The 24,867-nt window shown below is 38.0% G+C and overlaps 1 protein-coding gene across 8 annotated transcripts in view; it reads right to left on the bottom strand.

The window, feature by feature from the left end:
• The window catches only part of DMD (dystrophin), a 2,143,628-nt gene that overhangs the window by 191,854 nt on the left and 1,926,907 nt on the right, over positions 1 to 24,867 (bottom strand). For all 8 annotated transcript variants that reach the window (XM_033109718.1, XM_033109734.1, XM_033109713.1 and 5 more), the window contains one exon: positions 19,906 to 19,966. In XM_033109718.1, coding sequence (XP_032965609.1) covers positions 19,906 to 19,966 — 61 coding nt within the window. The remainder of the gene's footprint in view (positions 1 to 19,905; positions 19,967 to 24,867) is intronic.

Raw genomic sequence — 24,867 nt, 5'->3', positions numbered from 1 at the left:
ATAAACGTTAGATTCTTTACTACACAACACCAAAACCAGAATCGATTCAATTAGATTTTTCTAGGGAAACATCTAATTAATAATGTCCTATTTCTTTCCTGAGAAAGTTACTTAATCAAACAAAATGGGTATAACCACATGACATATATTTTTAAATGTTTGTTTTAGATTAAGAGTTTTAGGAAATAAAAAAAAGGTCCAGAGTACAAAATAAAAAGTATGTTTTGTCCCACTGTCCAGAATTAGTAATGGTTAATATTGTCTTTGCAGAAAGCTTCTTTTTAAATAAAATAAAACAATGGAGATGAAATTCAAGTCCCCTTGGATCCCCCTCCCCTACACTACAACCATTACCACAATTTTGATGTGTATGTTTCCAGGCTTTTAAATTACTTTATTATTGTTTTTTATTTTTATTTTTTATTTTTTATTTTTTAAGGAGGGCGCAGCTCACAGTGCCCCATGCAGGGATCAAACCTGCGACCTTGGTCTAACCAACTGAGATAACCGGCCACCCCATACTTTATTATTTTTTTAAAAATCAGTCCTAAAATTTTATTTTTAATACTGCAACTGTACTTCAAAAAGCAAAGAGCTTTAGCAATTTTCCTTATAAAATTTAGTATTAGATTCTCAGTCACAGCCATGGTTTCAACTTCCAGTTATATACAAATGTTATCTAAATTAATAACCTTGACCCAAACCCATCTACCTTTCTTCCGGACTCTAGACACATATTATCTGTCTGCTTGACAGTGCTTCCTAAATGTCACCAATCATCACCTCAAATTCAAATGTCCACAATCAAATTGCTACCCCAAATCTGGTCTTTCTTCGAGCCTCCTATGTCACTATAGAGTGTCATCAGCTCTCCACTGCCCAGAAATTTAGGCATGATCCCTTGACATGTTTTTCTTCCTCATTGCAACCCTTCCCCATGTTGTCTCCCCTCCAGCCCTAAGGATTTTTGCCTCCTTAATCTCTTTCAAATCTCTCTGCTTTTCAACGTTTCCAACACACCATCATTATGGTCCAAGTACCATCACCTCTCACCTGGATTTCATCAACAACTTTCAAATATTTGTACCCATTGGTCCCCATCTAACTTATTTGCATTAGCCTGAGAGCTTTTTAAGTTTTTTCCTCACCTCCTCCAACAACAGTGACACTGTCATTTTTTAAAAAATTATAGTTTATTGGGGTGACAACTGTTAGTAAAGTTACATAGGTTTCAGGTGTACAATTCTGTATTACATCATCTACGTATCACATTATGTGTTCATCACCCAGAAGCAGTGTTCTTTTTAATTCCTTGTATCAACAAGCTCCCTCCTGCTAAATTGCCTTGACACAGGCTCTCCCCTTTTTTTCTGTGTTAAAACGTATTCATACTTAGTATCTCAACTCCATTATCTGCTCTTTGGCTATATTTTAAAGATAGCCGGGATATGACTCACCAAAGGTAAGCACCTGCATCTAGCACAGTACCTGGCACACCTACTATGGTAAATAAATATTTATTGAATGACCGAATCAAGCGAGCACTCAAGAGCATACATATCTTTAAATAACTACACACTTGAGATTTTTCTTAGGCAAGGAGAATCCATTTCTTAAGTGCATTAGAATTAAAGAACATGTGAAATTTTGAAAGCAGTCACAAACAGCAGTCTGTTTTTACAAATATAACTGAGGTTAAACAAAATATACCAAGTGAAAAATAACTTCATACTAATTGGCTAATTATGGGTGGAATTGGCCATTTATGTTTCGACAGTGATCAGAGACACCCTTATAAACTATGCCTCTTTAATGAATAATAATGCTTTTTATAGTTTTATGCTTCCATTTTAGCATCTCAGAACACTTCACAAATACACCAGTTAATCTCTGCAATAGTATTGTACTCCCATACTACAGGCCAATTCAAGGAAGTAAATCGCACAATAGATTTCTAAAGCACAGGGAAAATTCTTGGATGCCTAAGAAAAAGCTCTCTACTTTCATTACCTTATCTATATGTATTTTAATAGTTTTATATAGATCTTTAATATAGAATTAAAATAAAAAAACAGGGATTACTTTAGCCATTTTATTGAAATCCTAAGCAAATTTATTACTTAATTCTTTTATTTTGGGGACAATATTTTTTATCATGGTAAAATACAGATAACATGAAATTTACCATTTTAACCATGGTTAAGTGTAGAATACAACCATTGCTACTACCCTATTTCCCCGAAAATAAGACCTAGGCGGATAAGACCGGGTCTTATATTAATTTTTGCTCCAAAAGATGCATTAGAGCTGATTGTCCGGCTAGGTGTTATTTTCGGGGGAACATGGTATCCATTTCTAGAACCTTTTCATCATCCCAAATAGAAACTTTGTGCCCAGTAAACTATAACTCCCTTCCTTCTTCACCCCATTCCTAGGCGACCACTAATCTAATTTCTATCTCTGTGAATCTATTGTAGGTACCTCATATGAGTGGAATCGTACAACATTTGTCAATTTGTGTCTGACTTTTTTTACTTAGCATATTGTTTTCAAGGTTCATCCATGTTACAGATTTATCAGAATTTCCTTCGTTTTTAAGGCTGAATAATATTCCATTGGATGTATATACCACATTTTGTATATCTGATCATCTGTTGATGGACATTTAGGTGCTTCCACCTTTTGGATATTGTGAATAATGCTGCTATGAACATTGGTGTACGAGTTATCTGTTTGAGTTGCTGCTCTCATTTCTTTTGGGTATACACCTAGAAATGCAATTGCTGGATCATATGGTAATTCTATGTTTAAGTTTTTGAGGAACTACCAAACTGTTTTCCACAGTGGCTGTACCATTTTACATTCCCACCAGCAATGTATAAGCGTTCCAATTTTTCCATATCCTCAATCAACACTCTTCCCCCCCATTTTTATTTTTCACAATAGCCATCCTTCTGGGTGTGAAGAGGTATCCATTGTGGTTTTGACTTAAATTTCCCTCATGACTAGATGTTGAATATTTTTTCATGGGCTTAATACCTTTCGTTGGTTGTTTTCGTTCTCCTTGAAGCATTAAACATTTTAAATAATCAGTTTTACTTGTTTGCAAAGACATGCCATGTTAACTTATGCTAGAGTAGTTACTAGCAAGTGCCTGCTTTCCTGGCTCGTCTTAGGCCCCAAGTCCCATTTGTTCCAGGCCTATTTCCTCCACTAGGAGGACAGGGACAATTCCAGGAGTTGCAAGAGTTCCAGGAGGGCAGGAGCTATGCTTGCTATTACCATAGCTTTGATGCCTAATGCAATATTTGGTACAGTAGCCCCACCCGAAATAGTTTGATTAATTAATTTAATGAATTTATTAATTAATGCATTTCCCTTTGGCAGAGCAGAAACAATATTGAGAAGTCCTAGGATTTCCTCTCTCATCCCAATGTGATAGCATCCCATGTTATGATTCTAAGAACCATATCTATGTCGATGACTGCAAAAGTCATAGCACTTGGTTGGACCTCTTCCTTGTGCTTCAAATCCCTATTTCCAGCTGCATGGTTGGACACCCAATAGGTGCCTCAAACTTTACATTTCCAAAGCCTGGCAGCTCCAGGACTTCTATGTAGAAGAGTGGCTATCTAGTTGGCAAGCTCATTCTTTTCTTTATTAAATGTTTGCCTGTTGTTGCTTGGAGTAAAGGGCGGCCAGTGGGTATTACTGGAGACCAAAAGCTCTTCAAGTCACCCACAGGGGCTGTCAGATCTCTTGTGTTTCCCTATCAAATTTGTTCATCTTCAGGTTCCAGCCAAAAGCCCAGGAGACGCCTGCATTGTCCTGTTTCCCGTACTCCTGACCTTCAGTGCATCAGCAAAACCTGTTGTTTCCAAAGTATTTTCCCCAACCACTGCGAATGATCTCCACAGCTACGATTAGCGAGATCTCATTTACCACCAGGGCTTTTCATGTACCTACTGGTCTGTCTCCTTCCACTCTGGCTCTTCCTATTTCCTCCACCCTATCCCACATGTTCCACCAAGTATATTCACAGCAGTCAATGATGTCCTGCCAATCTAGTCTGCCCTCAAACTGGACCATAACAAAACACCAGCATAAAACAATACAAAAACAAAACACCTCTATCAGACCTTAGTGGGGACACTGAGAAAGGTCAGTGTTTGTATTTCAAAAGTTTTCCTCTTTGGGGTAGCAGAAAAACTATATTTAGGGCTCAATTTCAAGAGCCTTCTTGTTCACAAACCAGGTATACTTCACTAATTTGTAACAAAACTGAAAGTGAAGTTTGGCAATAGGTGTATTGTGAACATTAAAACAAACAAACAAACAAACAAACATTTGTCTGCCAAAATATTTTTGTTGTTGTTGTTATTTATGGTTGTAAAATTTGAACTATGGTAGAAGACTGTTGGAGGAAGTTCCAGGCAGTTAGGCATTTAAAGGATTGTCTTCTCTCATAGATACAGAGAACAAACGGAGGGTTGCCAGCTGGGAAGGGTGTTGGGGGGCCGGGTGAGAAAGGGAAAGGGACTGACAAATACAAATTGACAGTTACATAGTAGTCATGGGGGTGTAAAGTACAGCACAGGGAGTATATAGTCAATAATATGGTAATAACTATGTATGTTGTCAGGTGGGGACTAAGGGGGGGAATAACTGCAAAATTGTATAAATGTCTAACCACCATGCTGTACTCCTGAAACTAATATAAAATAATAATGAATGTCAACTGTAATTGAAAACTTAAAAAAGGATCGTCTTCTTTCTTTGAAAAGGATACATGAAATTTGGAAATTGGAAAAATATATTTACTGTAATACACAAGTTGAAGTATCAAGAATTGCCCAATTAGGATTTACATGCATTTAATTTTCAAATTAAAAAAAAAAACTGGATTAAATTATACCTTTTTTTTTTTTTTTAAAGATTTTATTGGAGAAGGGGAACTGTGTGCACTTCCAGGACTTTATTGGGGAACAGTATGTTTTTCCCAGGACCCATCAGCTCCAAGTCAAGTCGTTGTCCTTCAGTCTTAGTTGTAGAGGGTGCAGCTCAGCTCCAAGTCCAGTCACCATTTTCAATCTAGTTGCCAGGGGCGCAGCCCACCATCCCATTTGGGAGTGGAACGGGCAACCTTGTTGTTAAGAGCACGTGCTCTGCAGAGGGCACATTCCCATGTGGGAATCGAATCGGTAACCCTGTTGGTCAGAGCTTGCGCTCTAACCAACTGAGCCATCCGGCTGCCCCAAATTATAGCTTTATAATGTATATTACACACTTAAGAGTGGCTTATCTATCTTTTGATTGGTTTATAAGCAGAAGTGATCCTATTGTGTTCAGAATCACTCCCCTTATTTCCCAGAGTAATGAAATTCAAAGAGTAATACAATTATGTAAGGGCATACATATTATTTTATAATGTCTATAGAATTTACATCTTTAGATGCGTATGCCTAAATTTAATCTCCTAGTGGTTTATTTCATCTCTGCCTTACTTTGGTGTTTAATATACTAAATTAAATTTTCCACACATTTTCTTAGGTATATTTTTAATCTATACAAAAACAATCTGTTCACTACATATACCACTATTAATTATCTTTGTAAGTATTTTACCACGTCTCTATTTTTGTTTTGTAATACATACATTTAAGCAAGGACAAGAAAAAAGAATCCTAATTGATCAAGTACTGTGAATGAATTCGGTAGAAGTTGGCATAGTGAAGCATAGTGAAACTCTGAATAAAGCGACCATCTTCAAGAAATATATCCAACAACCCTACGTATTCTTTTCTTCACTCAGCTATTTATTAAACTTCGTGATAAAGGTGTTTGTTCACTACGGAACTAGACGTCATTTGGATAAAAATATTGCTGGTCTGGGATTCATGCTTCCCCAAGCAATATTGATTTTTTGGGGGATTTTTTCCCCCCGTTCTTATTCAGTGTTTTTAATTTAAAATATTTTATGTTTATGTTTGTTTTTCCCAGTGTTTTATTGAATTAATTCTATATTTTTTGAGCCACAGCAACTACTGTAAAGGTATGGCCCAAACTGTCAGATGATATTATTCAGTATTCCTCTGCTCATCCCTGATCCTTCAGAGGTAGCAATTTTTATTCATTCTATTAAACATCAGGAGTCTTAGGCTTTAATTTTAAAGAAATGTTCCACATCTGAGCCCTCTGATATACCCTGAGTTATAGTTACAGTTACAGTCAGATAACTTCTCAGGAAAAATGACTTTGTAGTTTGAACATGTTTTCTCCATCCTTCCATATTAATTTTTTCCAGTTCATAAGTCAAAACAAGATTAGTATGCTTTGAATCTACCATCCAGTATAGAAAGATCAAGCTTCTACCTCAACACTGAGCTGCTTCCTTTTAGCGTATACATTTTCTAAAGCAATACATTTAAGGACTTGGAATATAATTGGCAATTTTGTTGATGATGAACGAGGCTGAGCAGAGTAAGCATGACTTTTGCTCCTCTGCAATGGTCACAGTAAAAAGAAATGGCTTGGCGGCTGAGTAGAAGAAATACGAGTCAGATAAACAACTCTCATTTCCTTGATAATAAAGTCTATTTAAAAAGATATAATGAGATGACTTTCCCCCTACCAAACCAAACCAAACAAAACCTTATCTGAAAAAAAACTGTATTTTTATCAACATCAGACATTTATGTATAATAATGAATCTACTTTCTATGTGTTCGATAATGACAGCTGATATTTACCAGAGAACGGCAAGAACTAAATGCCAAACTTGAGGTCTTTTCTTCTCCACTGGATGCCACCATGGCTCTGCCTCAGTGTCTCCAATTCTACCACCTACCTCGTCCCGACTTCTTTCAAAATCTTTGAATATTAAGACATAGGGTTATATACACTCACTGAACAACCTTAGGTCCTGAAGGCAGTCTGTGCATTTTGATAGAAATAGGATTTGAGAGTGTTTTCTAAAGATATCCTCACAACAGTTTCGGCAACAGGAGCTTCTGAAGGAATGAATACATTCACTTCAAAATACTTTCTCTAAATTAGCAACTTTTGAAGATTTTTAGTTTATGGGACAGTTCAACCAGGCAACCAAACCCATCAAGCATTTCTCTCTGCTCTCAACCAATTGAAATACAGAAAATGAATGAACTGATGATTGAAATAGCTTCTAAAATATTATTTAATGAGCTGTAATTCCAGTGGGATTACCTAGATAAAAACATTATACAGGGGGCGGCTGGTTAGCTCAGTTGGTTAGAGCACGATGCTCATAACACCAGGGTTGCCGGTTCGATCCCCGCATGGGCCACTGTGAGGTGCACCCTCCACAACTAGATTGAAAAAACTTGGAGCTGATGGGTCCCGGAAAAACACACTTAATAAAATACATATATATAATATATATATATATATATATTTTATATATGTATTATTAAAAAAACATTATAGGGAATGCTTTGAATCTGTCATTATCTACTCCTTTATAAGAATACCTATTAGGATCATAGCTCAGTTCCCCAAAATGTGCTTAATCCTCAAAATCAAAACAAAGTGTCAAATATTTATTCTCAATTTCTTACATGTGAGATTATAAAGTGCTAAGAAGGATGCAAAGATGCATAAGGCACGAGCATTAACAAGGAGTTCACTGCTTAATTGGGGAGACAAGGACCTGAAAATTAACAAAAACATTTTAAAATTGAACAATAAAGATGACTTAGGAACTCTAGGCCATTACAGAGGTCCTTGCTATCTCTAAGATCTTTTCTAAGGTAACTTTTAAAACAATGAAATGTTATTTATATAATTTTCAATGTAGAAATGTACATCTGTTAGAACTTTCACTAATCTCGACCCTGGCCTTTTCGTAGACCTGTGATTTCTAAGAACTGAGGACAACATGGTAAGGGAAAACAAATTGGCCCGCTCATCCTGCTTTTCTTTCTCTCATTGCAAAGGGACTTTTTAAGTTAAAAAAATACATATTGTGTAAGTATAGAAGGTTGAGTTTCAAATTGGACTCACATAGATCATAGATTCTTACTTAGTACCAATCTTTACTAATGATTCAAAGGATGATCGGGAAATACGAGGTATAGATCAAACACTCTTTCCCTGGAAGAACCTGAAGTAAGCAGTCACATTTCCCCCAAATATCTCTGTTCTTTCATATTATGATATGTTTTGGTTTTATATTAACAGAAAAGGTTTTTTAAAAAATTTACGTAGAAACGCTGACATTGAAAGGAAGCCAGTTCAGTTGCCAAAGGCTTCCATTTTATCATCTGTTAAAAACAAACATAGGAAAATGCTCATGTGACTATGCCCCATTTTCCATCCAGTTATGACTCATAAATCCATAAATTCCAGTTAATTTACAATAAGTAAACTAACCAGACCAAGTATATCCTGCTAAAAACATTTTATAGATAGGGACTTTCGGGTATCTGTCTGCTAGTTAAATACCATTAACAAGATTAACAAAAAAGTCTGGGAGGTCATTAGCATGTTTACAAGGTGGTCTGTTGAGTTGAGGTCATTTATTACCCTCACATCCCCCAGGGATTAAATCACAGGACTGCTGTTAATATCCTTTCCTCCTCCTCCACCTCTTCTTCTTTCTCTGTCTTTCACACACACTCTGTGTATGTGTGTGTATACACATATATACACACATACATATATACACACACGTAAAATATTCTCAATTTGTCTTTCAATTTTAGCTATAAAGATATTTACACCTTGAACTTTTGCCATACATATGCTTGGCCCCTCCTGCTCCATCTAGGGTTCATTCTTCCCTATAAGTTGATGGGTTGGGGGCAGAAAAGTACCAGTAACACTGATATAAGTCAGAGTGAGGACGATAATTCATCTGGCTTTATATTCGATAAAGCACATATTTATCGATTAGTACAGGGTGACTATATATTCAGAGAGATTTTTCTTAATCTTCAGGAAATATGTCATTCCTTAGTCTCGAAACATATTAACTGCCCAAATTGGTTTGGTGACTTTAAGTCACTACAAGAAAAAATATGAGAAATACTTCTTTGGAGCCATATAGTTATAATAATAAAAATGAGAAGTTATGCAATAAGATGAGGTTTTCTGCCTGTAATACATGGGGTGACCCAATGCTCAGTGACTGGGGAAGTCATGATGATGGCCATAGGCCATACGCATTTGCTTTAGGTTGGGCTAGAACCACAGGCCTGCGATTGATGGGAAAGATGAAACTTGACATGTTGCCAGGAGGAGGGGATAGTGTCAAACTTAAGGACATGCTCTAGTGTTGAAAGGCTCCTGAAGACCTATTCTAGTCCACCTAAGTCGACTATGTCCTACCCTTCAAAAAGACTTAGACTCGGGAGTACGTGGAGAAACACGTTCTGTGGCATTGATTAGATACTTGTCTTAGCCATAATCTCATTTTAGCGAAGCCCTGATGGAAGTGGCAGGACGTGACTCAGAAATCCTCTGCTTTCTCAGCTTCCACATAGGAGGGCTGACCAGGTTTTTCTTTCATTTTATTTATTTAATTTTACTTTTTTGACTTTTATACGAGTTTATAAACTGAAGAAACATAAGGTCTGACGAGTAAGTTCTGAACTCATCCTAGCAAAAGTGCTCCATACCTCATTGCTGAATATCACTAGGGTCACCTTCGAAGTACTCCACTTGGGAAGCTGATGCACTGATGCCAGCGCCTAGTCCACCCTTCAGAGCAATTTTGGAACTTTTTTTTTGGAATGACCATCAGAGTTGTCGTCATATTACCCTTGATGTCCTGAATGTCATCAAAATGTCTTCCTTTCAATATTTCCTTTCTCTTAGGGTAAAGAAAGAAGTCACTGGGGGCCAGATCAGGTGAGTAGGGAGGGTGTTCCCATAAAGGTATTTGTTTACTGGCTAAAAACTCCCTCACAGACAGTGCCCTGTGAACTGGTACATTGTTGCGATACAAGAGCCATGAATTGCTTGCGAAAAGTTCAGGCCCTCTAACTTTTTCACGCAGCCTTTTCCGCACTTCCAAATAGTAAACTTGGTTAACTGTTTGTCCAGTTGATACAAATTCATCATGCATAATCCCTCTGGTATCAAAAAAATGTTAGCAACATTGTTGCAACAAGTTCGTGAACTTAATTGTCACATCTCGCATGCCGGGGAGCAAGATCTCAAATGCTCCCTCATTTTATTTTTTGTTGCCCTTTATTGGCAAAAGCAGCAAAGAGAAACTTAGGTCTCTGCAAGAGTGTAGTGGCGGAAGGTGATTGGGTCGGTAAGCCAAGGAAAAGATATGCAGCGAAGGACTAACAGGGTAATGTTGGTGATGCCCCGGATGGCAGCCCCACAGTGGTGGTCTGGCCACACCTGGTTATGCTAAGGGCCAGTTTTCAACCAACCATTCTATTAGGTTGGTGCAAAAGTAATTGCGGTTTTTGCAATTATTTTTAACCTTTTAAACGGCAATTTCTTTTGCACCAACCTAATATGAAGTTGAAACAGCTAGGAGCAACAGGAGAGATGATATTACTGTTACTATTATTATTTTAAATCTCAATTCTCTACCCCTTTATTAAATTTTTTGAAAATCCCAAACCTCACAGCTCCACCCCCAAATGTGTCTCCCCCCTCGTCCTCCAGTACACTGGCGAAGCTGGGCTCTGCCCTCAGAGGTCAGGCAACCAACTCCCATGCCACTTTACCACACCCAGGCGGGAGCTCCAAGCAACTCTGACCCAATGGAGCGAGCATTTAGGGCGTAAGGATGGAGGTTGTGGGGGCCCTACACTGGGGGTGAGATGGTACAAAACCAATTGATATCTTAGGGTTAGGAGGAGCGGTACAGAGCTGAGTCATTATTAGCATGTCTTGGGTAAGCCACCAACCTCTCTGAGTCTCAACTATTCTTTATTGGGTAATAACTGGTTGAGTTAACCTTATAAATAGGAAGATAGAGCTAGTCTCTCATTTAGCACTTAGTAGGCACACATTAAACTTTGCTTTTTGTCCTGTCTAGGAGATAATATGGATTATAATATGAGATACTGCCTTTACAGAAAGCTCAATGCCAAGAAAAAGTGACCAAACCAAACAGGAAACAAAGCGACAACAAAATTCCTTCTAAAACAACAAAGAAGCAAGTTAAAAATTACCCTTTGCACTGACTAGTTGACATGCAATGGCTTTGGGGATCAAGATGGATGTGGATAAGTTGAGAAAGAAAAACGGAAAAAGCAATGGAAAGTTTCAAGAGGAGCAAGGAAGCTTCTCTGATTCACCTCTGCCCACCCCGGGAGAGTTCATGGTATCACATAAGATGCGTGATCATTTGCTGAATGCTGACAGCAGGCTAAGCCCCCTATAGGACCAGTTCTTAGGAGCTTTCCAGACTGCAGAAAACAGATTTTTTTTTATATATTATACAAAGATTTTGAAATTTTGCAATGTGGCAGCACTGAATTATGTAATGCACTCAGTTTATATTTTTAAAGAAAGAAATGGTATGTGTATGTGCACACTGACATTCTTCCAGAAAAGTAGTGAATTCCCTCAGTCAACCCCTCCCCTCCCCCACCTTGTCCTCTGGAATGAGGGTGGGAAAGACTGAATGGGATTTGGACTTGTCCCGCTGAGAAAGGGACATTTTGTGAAACGAGGTCAGTGTTCAAAGGACTAAATGCTCTAAGGAAATTATCCACAGTGGAGGGGCAGTTCAGGGTTATTATGTTATTTTCCAATGCTGTCTGGGCTGCTGCTTCCCAAGGGGAGAGGATAAGACACAATTAGAGAGGCCAGGAGAGGCTCAGGAATGTTTTGGAATTCACTCACACATACCCCAAATGATGTGGGAACTCCAAGAATGAAAATAAACTAATTTGATCAAGGACATATTTGTGTCCTAGAAAATATTCTAAACATGTAGCTAATACTGGATATATCTGTATGAGTGTTTTCCTAAAACCCCAACACTCAGTATCTAGTAACCGTTAATTAGACTTTAATTAAATTTCAGAGCAGAGAAGGAAAGCTAATTAATATTCCTTATGTGCCAGAAAGTGGAATGGGTATGAGGTTAAGTAAATTATTCAAATAACAGAGTCAGAATATGATAAAGCTGGGTTTCAAATGCAGATATATTTGATGCCACAGTCCATGTTTTTTTTCCTACTGCATGATTATGGAAGAAAGAGCATGTTCAAGAAAGTTAGAAAAAGAAAATGAAGAGCTGAAATAATTTCCTCCTCTTCTTTTGGGGAAACATACCCAAATATATTTTATGTACACTCTCACATTCCCAAAAGAGCCATGAATGAGGCAGGGGACGCCTATGCTATACCTTTGTAATATAATAGATTTTGGGCCTGTACACAACATTACATTTTCGCAGCCCCATACATGTGTATGTGTATATATGTCACCACCTTTAAGCATTACATATAACATACAGAATGTTACAACAATTTTCTGTAAAACAAAAACTTAACAATGTCATTCTCGTAAGATTCAGTGGCTACTAGTTCCCAGCCTGCAAAGTAGCTCCTGTACACAAATGCCCAGTGAAGCACAGCGGCTGATCAATTTAAAGCTGTATTGACTACTGGAAAACCAGAAGAAGCATCATGAGTGACATTTAGGAAAAACAAAAAGACTCCAGTTCTACTGAAACAAAGAAAGCCAGAACTCAGAGTGATCTCAGGCATTTTCTGGTTCTATTTCCTTATTGTTGATGGGGAAACTCAGTCCCAGATGGGCTGGGTTATACCCCAAATCATATTGTTAGAGAAAGACAATCTGCAGACCTCAGGATTTGTTTGGTATGTGCCGTTCAGACATGGATGCTAAGGACTGTCTCCTAGGCACCATGTATAAGAGACATGAGAAACGATAAAAGGCTCAGCACAGTTTCTTATATTAAAGTTGATGTCTAGAGGATATGAGAGACACATTCAGGCAGTAGATCTAAATTGACACAGACATTAGAAGATTTTCTGATGGAGTCAGGAAACTGTAAAGCACATAGAATTACTGGTATGTGTTCATTTATTCATTCACTCATTCAAATATCTACTGAGTACGTGCTGTCTGTGAGGCACTATGCTAGAAAAAGAGATACAGCACCTATCCTCTTGGGGGCTGTTATTTCAGTCAAGGTTATATGTGTCAGCTTATGAAACGATAAAGAAGGTTGTGAATTTTTTTTTTATGAACCTATGAGACACACAACAGGAGATGCCAACATCTACGTCTGTCGACAAGGTCTACAAAACCAAAGGCCAGTATCAGGACTCTGCATAACACTATGGCATCTCATTCACTCTCTTTCAGTTAATATCTTAAACTCAGTTGTTTTCATGATTCTATTATCAATTATGCATTACTGACTATTCCTTCATTGTGGTTCCAGAGCATAATGAGACTCAGCTAATGTGACCTTTGGAACCATCAAACTGTGGAGGAGAAAGCAGGGCAGAGAAGACTGACCTCTGGGTTATCTTTGTGTACTAAAAGCCTTTTGAAAAGTCAGAGCACCAGGCTTTTGGCAGCAATTTCACAAATTTAATTACCCAGAGATATTCACCAGTTTCCTCAAAGACTGACAGCTAAAATTAGACAGCTGATTCTCTGTTACATTCACTTCCTGTTATCAGTGATGCTAAACAGTTAAGTAAAAGGTTTAACATTATTTGTCCTTTCTATTCTGATAAGATTGATGGTGCAATAAGAATCCTCAAGGGCAATATGAAGACTCATTTTCACTCCTCTGGAAAACTGTTGCAAACAATTTCTATTTCAAAGTCAACATTTATAAAATCAGAGAATGTCAGGACAGGAAATGACTTGTGATATCATGTGATTCAGCCCCTTTAGATGACAGATGGAGAAACTGAGGCCCAGAGAATATGTGATTCACCTTTGATCAACCAGCCAGTTAATCGCAAAGCTGGAGCTACAAATCTTCCGATGCCTGGTCTGTTTACTATTTCTGCTATTTCATATTGTCTTGTCAGCTGCTAAAAGATACATTTGAGGAAACTTACCAGAAATAGCACAAAATTATATGCTACATAAGGTCTTTATCTTGTAATAAAAACTAAGAAAACCTCTGCCAATCTCAACCAATGTTCAAACTGAATGTCAGAAGACTGATACCATTCTTAGAAGAGCGAGGTATCAGGAAGGAGATACAGGGAATGTTTTCTAAGTTGGATATCATAATCCAGTGTTCTTTCTAATAAGAGCCCATCTCATTCTCAAAAGATGTATCCACTGCAAACTGGCCAGCACAGATATTTAGCACACTGATTGGTGTTAAAGCTGAGACATAGCTAACCGCTGCTCCCTCTCTCTATAAATACAGGTACTGAAATAGCAATCAATAGCTCAAAGGAACAAATAGACTAACCAAAACTTGAATCAGAGCAACTCCTGGCACAAATAAAAGGGAGCTGGAACGAGAATGAGGGCAAGATATGCTTTCAATACGGGACGAATTTGGAATCTAAAACCTTGCCCAGAATGTAGAAATAGGGGCAATATGGTACGGAGGCAGATGGTGCCAAAATTCAGGTGCTACTGGTGTTAGGGAGCACGGGTACTTATAATCAGAGCAAGATTCATCAGTCTAATTCAAAGTAGACCAAGAGAATACAAGAAGACACAGACACCAAAAAGTGAGTCTAGGAAGATGACCACAATTCCATGCAGAGAGTCAAATACTTGTACTGGTAGAGCCATAGAAATGGTAGCCACCAGAACACAGGAGAGTAAGAACTCCAACCAGCAATTTGGGCAGCAGACACAGCAATAGTAAAAACGTTGATGGAAGAGACTGTTGGCTTCAGCCAGGGAGGTTTTATATTGTGTTTTACTAAGCAGGAACCCCCAGAAAGTTGTGAGCAACTGAGACGAAATAGGTGGCTGTAGAAACATGCCTGGGATCGAGAGCAGAGACAAGAGTCGATCAAGGTCATTAAGACAACCTCTATGGTACTGTATACGACATCCAAAATAACTCTCAGGAAAAGATAGACACTCCTTTGGACACTAGTTGCTTCTTGATCATTGCATATAAAAAGCTGAACAGTTAGCATGTTCCCCAGAACTCCAGTTTTCACTCTTCCGTGAAGTGCTTCAGAGATATTTAGAAAGGGAACCTGATGAAATGTATTACTGGGGATTGAGTCAGCAGGTTTACTACTGAGTTTCATTAGTGAATGCCTCCCAATATTTGGCAAATGCAGTGTCTCTAAAGGAGGGAAGGACCGGCTTCTCTAAAAATCAAATCCTTTCTAAGGGACAACTGACAGAAATATAAGGTCAAACACTTCAGCCGGTATTACAGAAAAGCAGCGGCAAACCAACCTTCAGCTAGAACTAATGTATGTAGAACAGGTTATGACCTCAATTGGTTTCTCCATTTCTGCACCAATGGGAGACAACAAATAGCATTTACTTTCTTCAGGAGTGAGTGGAGAGTAGAGACAATGCTAGCAAATTTAATAACCAGTATTTGGGCCATTCCAATCACAACATCCCAAGGAAGATATAGCAGCTGGAAGAGATCCAGGAAAAGCGACTAAGATGATCAAGGGGAACGCTTACTTTTCATTCAAGGACAGACTAAAAGCCTAAAAAGGATTAGAATTTCTCAGACTGGGAAGATGAAAATGAAGAGGGGTTAGTGAGGAGGTGTGAGATTAAAATGTACCTTGGGTACATTTAATTGTATTCACCTAATTCCATAGCACTTAATTGGGGCCATCCCTTGAGATTAAATGATGTGGATTAAAGAGAAAATGAAATATACCTCTATGTATTTATATAGAAATAAGTTGATTCATAGAACTTATATACCTAAGACAAGGCTGAAATGGAGAATGAGAAAAGTTTAAGAAATCATTGGATATACTCAATGCCAACTGATTTACAAGGCATCCTAATTTTTTAAAATGAAAATTACTAGGTTAATTGACAAAAACAGCCATTGGTGCCTGCATCTGGGTCAGAGTTCTGGGCTAGTTGCCCTGTTGCTCTAACCCAGTGTGCTATTTCTTATGCTCTTATTATGTCATCTCTGCAGGAACATACTGCGTGCAAGTGTAGGTTCCTAAATTCTTTTGACAGTTCAGAATACAGAAGAATAATTCTCTAACTGATTAAGAAAGCGCGAGCATCCCAGCTCTTGGCTCCATTTGGTTTACCCATATGGGAGTATGTAACATAAAAAGGTGAAAGAACTCCTAACAGAATGCAGCAGCTGGTTAAAGGCGATTATATTGAAATTTTCATGAGTTTGACAGTAGGCCAAAAAACTACAAAATGGCAGAGAGTGGAAAAGGCAGTTGTAACAGGTTGAACATTGTTGGTGATTATTTTTTCAGTGGCAATGAAAGCTGTAATCAAATAACCTGAAAGAGATGCTGGCAGGAATAAAAGAGCCCCAAGGGAGACGGAATATGAAAACTGTAACAGTGATGTATGCTATGGACTAATAAATTAGACAAACATGTAGTCTGCAGTATCAAAATCAAGGTTCTTAGCTTCGTATGAAAAGCTGGTGTCAGGATGCAGGCATAAACGCTGTCTGATTTGCAATCTAGACTAGAAGACGTTGTTAATGACTTACATGAGTGCACAACTTAAAAACTAACTGGAATTGTGCTACTGGTGTAGAAACCTCTTATTACTTAGATGATCATTTTCTCCCAGCACTGAAAAGGAGAAAACTATAAAGCATTAAAAAAAGTCCAGAAAAAGACACGTGGCTTTGCAGCTGGAAGTATGTGGTATTAGGTTGTACTATTAGATTGGTGTAAAGGTAATTGCGGTTTTTGCAATTATTTTTAACTTTTTAAGCTGCAGTTACTTTTGCATCAACCTAATAAAAACTCTTGAGTGTAAGGCAAGACAGACAAGATAAGAAAGAGGAAAAATGGGGACTGGTTGAAATAATGTCATGATAAATTTATCATAATTGTTATTTGTGGACCAACAAGGCATCTCAAATTAGGCATGGCATTTGCCAGTGCATGAAGTCTACTGAACCTTGTACATCAAAGTAATGTACTATTAATAGAATATTTTAGACAACAGTAATGTGGAATAAATTACAAATGACATTAATAATCTTTTCAATGTACATTTTCTGATCATGTGTTCTCCCTATCTATATTCCATCTTGATAGTTTAGATGTATATTTGAGAAATTATATAACCCCTATTTTCAAATAGATTAAATTATAGAAATAATTGATTTGCATAAAGTTTCAGAGATATCTTTGGGGAATTACGTAATTCCTCATTCCAAGGAATTGATCACCTCAGAGAGTTTTAAGATCTTCATACTAACCTTTCTACTAATTTTTCCTGGCTATGGTTTTATGTCTCTTACCATTAAACTAGGAAGAATTATAGTCCTAAATTATACACCAAGATTTGAGCTCTTGGCAAAATTGGAGTGGTACCTGGCAAAATTGGAGTGGGTTGAGAGGTCATATCTGAAGCTAATTAAACAGTGGAAAAATAGAATTCCTATTTTTTTTAAACTGAGAATTTATATTATGTTAATAATTAAAATAAAGAATTTTAAAAATGAAGATAAACCTGAAAAAAAAGTGAGATCTTAGGTTTTTGAATTTAGACAAGACAATGTAATGAGTCATACTCATTGATTCTTCGAGCTAAAAAGGACCTTAGGGCGGCCGGATGGCTCAGGTGGTTAGAGCCCAAGTTCTTAACAACAAGGTTGCCAGTTCAATTCCCGCCATGGGATGGTGGGCTGCGCCCCCTGCAACTAAAGATTGAAAACGGTGACTGGACTTGGAGCTGAGCTGCGCCCTCCACAACTAGATTGAAGGACAACGACTTGGAGCTGATGGGCCCTGGAGAAACACATTGTTCCCCAATACTCCCCCCAATAAAATAAATAAATAAACAAAAGGACCTTATTTTAGAAATGAGAAACCAAGGTTTGTATAGGTTAAGTGACTTGCTCAAGGCCACACAATCAACTACCAAGAGAGTCAGGACTAGAAATCAAGTTTTCTTATTTCCAGATCTGTGCCCTTACCAATACTGCTACTAAGATCTTCAAGTTGGTGAAGGAGCCTTGGACCAACAGGAAGACAAGTAGAGAGCAGCTGCTGATTCCACAGAGGAACAGCAAGAGGTTAATTTACAGGGGGGATTACAGCTTTTCTGCAATTTGTATCCTGCTTTTTTTTTTTTTTTGGTCTGAATTCATTTTTACTTCCCCCCAGCAAGGCACTGAGATCTTCTGCAGTAGGTGTAACGTCAGGGAGAAGACAAATATTAAGGATTTAAGAAAAGGATGGGTAGGACTGGGGGAGCGGGGAAGGGGGGAGAAGGGAGGGCAGGGGTGGACTCTGTAACCTCCAGGAGACTTTTAATGAGCCCCAAACAAGTAATGATTTGGAGAATACTAACTTAAAGATGTCTTGGATTCTCAGGTGGTCCTAAAATCTTGGCCACAAGCATCTTTATTTCAGCTCATGAAGATGGGATAAAGTGAGAGCTTTAGAAATGGGTTGAAGTAGCAGGTCTCAAACATCTTAGTCAGAAATGAAAATTTGTCATGATTGAAGATATTGATGTAGAATATGTCTGGGGAGAGTTTGAATAAAATGGTTCCGTAAAATATATAGCGGATGCAAGCAATACAGTGCATGTCTAAATCAACAAATTATTCAGCAAAACAGGTGATTAAAATGGGTATTTAAAATATTTAGAGTGACTAAATTAATGATTATGTATAACAAACAATAATAAAATTTAAAACTAAGAGAATTAAAAAGCAGTATCAAAGTATATTAAAGGAGAATTTTTAAAGTTAAGAGATATCTTATCTGGAAAAATTTACTAAGACAAACTTTTTTTAAAGGATGTGTCTCTCCTTGAAGAGCCAAAAGAGTCCCCTCACCCTCATTCTTCTAACAAAATTGAGGCATGAAATCAAATTTCTTGAGAACTGCAGTAATGAAGATCTAAGACTGCTGTTTCTGCTTTAGAACTAAATTATGAAGAATTGATGGGCAGTGGAAGAATAAAAACAGACTCGATAAAAGATGGCAGGCCCAAAAAATGGACATTTAACATTTTTAGTCAGACTCACGGCAGAAGCAAGTTCAAAGACTTTAGTTGGTATTGAAGACTATTTCATGAATCCGATTAATTTCAATTGTCGTTGAGGTAGTCGATTCAAAGTTTAAATTTAAGTTGGACTCACACAATTGATGAGAAACTGTTAAGGTATCATAATAACTCCACATCCCCTAGCCTCTCTCTTCCATGTTGACCCAATGTATCATAATTTGTATTTCATACAGCATGCTGCAGAAGGTGTTTTTAAGCACCTGTATTCCTTTGACTGACACAAACGGCCCCAGAAAACAGTATCATTTTGTTGTTATGTGAAAAATGCTGAGTGCTATACATTGAACACCTCAGCTCCACAAATCCAGGATTGCTGCTCACTGCCTTTTGGGTTCATGAAGTATTTATTCACCTAAAACAGTTTGTGTACATATAGCTGCAGAAGTCTTCCATCTTTGTCTGAAGAAGAAATGTGGGAAAACCCCTCAATATATTAAATTGTTCTTGTAAATATTCACTTCCACTACTGGGAATGTTATCCGCAGCTTTTTGTTCTAGTGTGAAAAATTCACTCCACCTCTGATCACAAAACACAACATATACACGGCGTTAAATGGATTTTTCCTAAAGGCATCTCCCTATTGCATCAGCAAATTTTCAGCGGTAATTTAAGCATGAGTTGATTATCTTAGCTTCCTAACAAATTAATTTGTGAATATACAGATCAGCCACAATAAATGCTCCTTAAAGAATGTCACGTTTCCAACTTACTTGATATAGTAGGGCACTTTGTTTGGCGAGATGGCTCTCTCCCAGGGACCCTGGACAGAAGCTGGAAAAGGAAAAAGAAGAGGCACGGAGGTCAAGTTCACGGCAAACAGGAAAGACAACATTAATCTTCAGAATTACAATTTTACACTGATATTGGTCTGTTTGCTCAGTTGCCCATGAAGACAGGATGGATTAACCGGCTGTTCTGAAGTTTCTGTCCTCATCTAAGTGAAATTGAACTCATTCAGGCACAAAGATAAATGCAAAGAAAAAACTGTTCCACTGCTATACCTATGGAACAGATAAGAAAGTGAATGAGTAAACTGACGGGTTTTCTCTTATGTGTCGCCATTGGGTGCTTGTCTTATAATACTTCCTGTTGCTGTTTCTTGATATCTTTTACTATTTGATTGACTGGGTTTTATTAGTTTAGCAGCTGAAACATCCCTCTGTGATATATTTATATTCCAAGTTATTGAAGCTAAAGTACTACACTTACCCCTCTGATACGTTTGTTTTTCTCTTTATTTGGCTTTTACCGATTTCATTTACCGACTATATGTTTAATTGGTACCTCAAAATGTCAGCTGACCAGCGTGATCTTATTAGAAAAGATAACAAAAAGTGAGAGAATGGCACCTGGTACCAGAGTGTAATAAAACTTCTTTGAGGAGTGATGACTCCTATAGGTGGAATTAAATTTCGTGTACGGGGAATTCACTTTACAATGACTTTATTGTACGTTAGTCAAATCAATCATCTTTACACTGTGTTTTAAATGCTTGAATTGTAGGTTCCCCCACCCCAAGCTGAACTGTAAAAATACCTTTCATATACTGTTTAATCTGATGGTTTTTTTCTTTCTTTAAGACAAAATAATCATGTTAGGAGGCACCAAAACATTTCCTCATCAATAAAATCTTCCTCCCGAATAGTGTTTTAAGAAACTGGAGTTCTAAGAGACACAGAATATCATGAGGAATACAAATATAAGAAGCATTCTTATTAACACCTAGCAATTTTATGTGAATATCCGTTTTTTTCCTGAAGTTTCATCCTGCTTATAATTTGAGGCACAGCTGATGCCGGCCATTATTCCCTCCTATGAAAAGCTCCCTTCTAAATCAGTCTCACAGTAAATTCACTCCACAATGTATTGAGATGTAACCAAACGTCAAAACTAATATACCCTTGACTACACTGTATAATATGAAAGAACAGCTTCTGATAAAAGTTAACTTCACCTACTGCCAGACAACTTCAGGGTAATTCAACTACAGATTCTTTGTTTCATATAGGATAATAGAGGGATTGAATCACCAGCCTTCAACCAGACACGCTGCTTTGTACCTTGGAGATATGTCATTTAAAAGATAGAGAACGTGGATTTGTATCTAGCCGCTAATTATTCCCTTTCATTTTGGCAGACAGGTTTTTAGTGTGGGGGGAAAAAAGACATTTATCTGCTATTTTGAAGTAGTCCCTTGCCTTAAATCTCTCTCTGTCCTTTTGCTATTCCTCTCCACACTGCCTTTCTTATTCTCTGCCCAACTCTCCTCTTGTCCATTTTTCTTCTCTAGGATACAGTTCTCTTGTCCAAGTGAGCTCACAGAGCAAATAAGACGAGATTTGAGAACTTAGGCTGGACTCCCTGACCTACCTGGGCAGTCTGATGTTATGGAAACCTGAAAACCCAAGGTCTCTCTAGCAGGAAACAAGGTGGAGAACCAGAAATCAGAGCTCCTGGCTGCTTAGTGCACACCCTTCTTAAAATCACAGCATCGTAATGGTGACAATGTTAATTAGACCCATTGTCCTGATCATTTTGCAATATATACAAACATCGAATCATTATCCTATACACCCGAAACTAACATAATGTATGTCAGTTATACCTCATTTTTTTTCAAAAGCTAAACAACATCACAGCATCATAAAAAGAAGACGAGAACGCCAGAGAGCCTTCGGGCCAAAGTCTTTCTCACTCGGAGGATGCTGAGTGTATTCTGGTAGCAGAAGAGTCATTCGGATTTCCTACATTATTCCTAAGCATCTCTCAGAGAGAAGTGTTCTTGAGAGGTCTGCTAGCTGCCAGACCTGGCTCAGGGGCTGTCTGCCTGAAAAGAACAACCTTAAAGCAGAAAATTCTAGCAGGAGATGGAGAAAAAGCAGTGGTGCCTAGCTGAGCTAATGGCTAGACGTACACCGGGTACCTATTGTTGACTTTGCATGATTAAACATTAAAAGGCAAAATAATCCATTGAAATGCCAGAGTAGTGTCATCAGAATATGCTTGAAGTAAATCGTTGAAAGGATTGAAAAAGAATATCCTAAACAATTTTTAAGTTCCAGAGCAATATGAAATTTTAAGCTTTTACAATTGGAGTTCTTAATTTTTTGTAGCGTATATAAATTGTATATAAAAATTGTTAATTTTTGAAAAAGCCTGCTGTCCTTATGTGTAGCTATCCAATAGATCCAACAGTAAGATTCAGTGAATTTTTGGTGCTGAAAGATGTTTTTTGCTCTTTGACTCACAGATTACAAATGCACCTAAGTAACTGCTTTGCAGTCATCACTTGAAACCCTGAAATTTTATGCTAAAAATGTCCTCGATGCAAGAAAAAAAAAAAGGAAAATAACAAAGGCCTTCTCCCATTTCTCCCCTGCTTCATCACCACCACAGACACACACACTGGAACTCCTTGCTTTAGAAATAACACAATCGGACGATGGTTCTCTGTGATTGGATTCAGTGCTCCTTCTCAAGAGATTGTGAAAGGGTTATTGGCAATTTTGTTGGAGACTGCCACATAATTCTGGTCTTGCATATATTTCAAGTTGATCAAATGTATGGTAACTCTCATAAGGCTGTCCCAGAATTATCATTTCATTTCTTGCAGGAGTGCCGACGCCAACAACAGCTGTTTCTTATCTCACTGTACCAGTGGAAACTTACCATCCTTCACAAAGCTAGCCTACGGAATAGACACACACATCTTTTATGCCGGATGTGTCCATTTTTAGTAGTCCATCCAAAGCAGATTTATTGGCAAATGGTTTTTATATGAGGCTGTGCTGCCCTTTCGTATTTTCTTATACAGATGTTCCTGTAGCCACCACGTGAAATTCCAATGCAGGTTTGTGATTCAGATTCTCGAGTGTAAAAATCATTCATTATCATGTGGCACCAGCACCCTGGGGGTTTATTGTCTACTGAATTTGAATAGCAAACTACACTTGAGTTTATTTATTTATTCCAAAACCAACCTCTGAATTTCCCCTTGCAGTTTGTTATTAAGAGCAAGAAAGGGTAGCAATCCTACCTTCAAATGCTTTTCCTCCCTCTAACAGGATTCAATATCGTGCCCAAGGTAGTTTTGAAAATCACAAACACAGGCCACTAAAACACACTTTGTTTAGAAGAAGTTCTTATTTCAACCATTTTGTAATGCGTGATGAACAGAATGTGCCAAAGTGATGCACCCTAGTGTTAAGCCGTATTTTAATCCACACAGGGGCCTAACCAGAAAATTAAAAAGAATGCTAATGTTATTCAAACTGTGCCAAAAGAGCACTCTCTGGGATTCAGACCCACGTATGGTCATTAATCTTTCTACTTTTCTTATATTTGGTGGATTTAGAGTTTGATAACCTAGTTGTGTCCCCAAAAAAGTGGAGTCGGATTATAAAAAGAAATAATATAGCATTCCCTGGAGACAGAAGAGAAACCTCACCTATGGGGTTAAGAAAAAGGTGTTAGGGAAGATTGACCAGCCCCTGGCTCCTGGTTCCTCAGAATTATGCAAATTCCAGGGATGGTTTTATAGACTCATTCTATCCAGGGCGTCTAGTGTAGAGCGATGACCTCTTTCCCACTATCGCCCCCACCCCCCTCCTCAGGTACCTTTTTAGACATTTTTTCCTCATCTCCCTATGCCCCATGACATTTTAATACCACAGAAAATACCGGTACCTCAGTTTTCGAATGTCTCTGTTGACGAACATTTCAGTTTATGAACGCCGTAAATTTTATGGATCTATGGTATCATTAGATAGTACAATTCAAGCTAAATTTGCCGTTTTAGGGGTTGATTTGAAAGGTCTGGAATGGATTAATCCATTTTGCATTGCTTTCTATGGGGAAACCGTGCCTTGCTTTTCGAACGTTTCAGAACTCGAACGGTCTTCCGGAACGGATTATGTTCGAAAACCGAGGTACCGCTGTATTGTATATCTTTTGATGTATTTTATTATGTATCTGTGCTTTACATAAAAAAGTAAGATTTTCTTTTTGTCTCCCAGGAACCAGTTTTCACCACCTTGGGAATTCCATTGAGAATGTGTGATCTAGAGCAGGTGTGTGGGGGGAGAAAAACCTCTTATGTGCCTGAAAAATTACCTCAAGTAGCTTATTTGATACTCATCATGACCTGTGAGGTAGGTATTATTATTATTTTCATTTCGCAGATGATGAAACAGTTAAGATCCACATGGAGTAGCACGTCTAACATCCTAGGTCTATAAGTGTTACATCCTAATTTTGATTTGTTGCTCAAAGTGAAGTCAGATGATTTAGGAAATGGAGAAAACAAACATGTTGCATGTCTAACTAAGGAGCACTTTATGCTCCCTAATGTAACCCCTCCCCCAAATACCTTATGAAGTCATGCGATTCCATTATTACACATGAAGACATTGAGGCTCGGAAATGATCAGTAAACTAACCCTGGCCATACAGCTAGTAAACAGTGCATCCAGGAGGTGGCCGGATGGCTCAGTTGGTTAGAGCGCGAGGTCTGAACAAGAGGGTTGACGGTTTGATTCCCACATGGGCCAGTGAGCTGCGCCCTCCACAACTAGACTGAAGACAATGAGCTGCAGCTCAGCTGCAGGAGGGGCGGCCAGATGGCTCAGTTGGTTAGAGCGCAAGCTCTTAACAACAAGGTTGCCAGTTCAATT

This window comes from Rhinolophus ferrumequinum, chromosome X, assembly GCF_004115265.2.
Source record: "Rhinolophus ferrumequinum isolate MPI-CBG mRhiFer1 chromosome X, mRhiFer1_v1.p, whole genome shotgun sequence".
NCBI classification, from domain to species: domain Eukaryota; kingdom Metazoa; phylum Chordata; class Mammalia; order Chiroptera; family Rhinolophidae; genus Rhinolophus; species Rhinolophus ferrumequinum.
The sequence above is the reverse complement of the archived record's forward strand: the minus strand, read 5'-3'. Positions and strand labels throughout refer to the sequence as shown.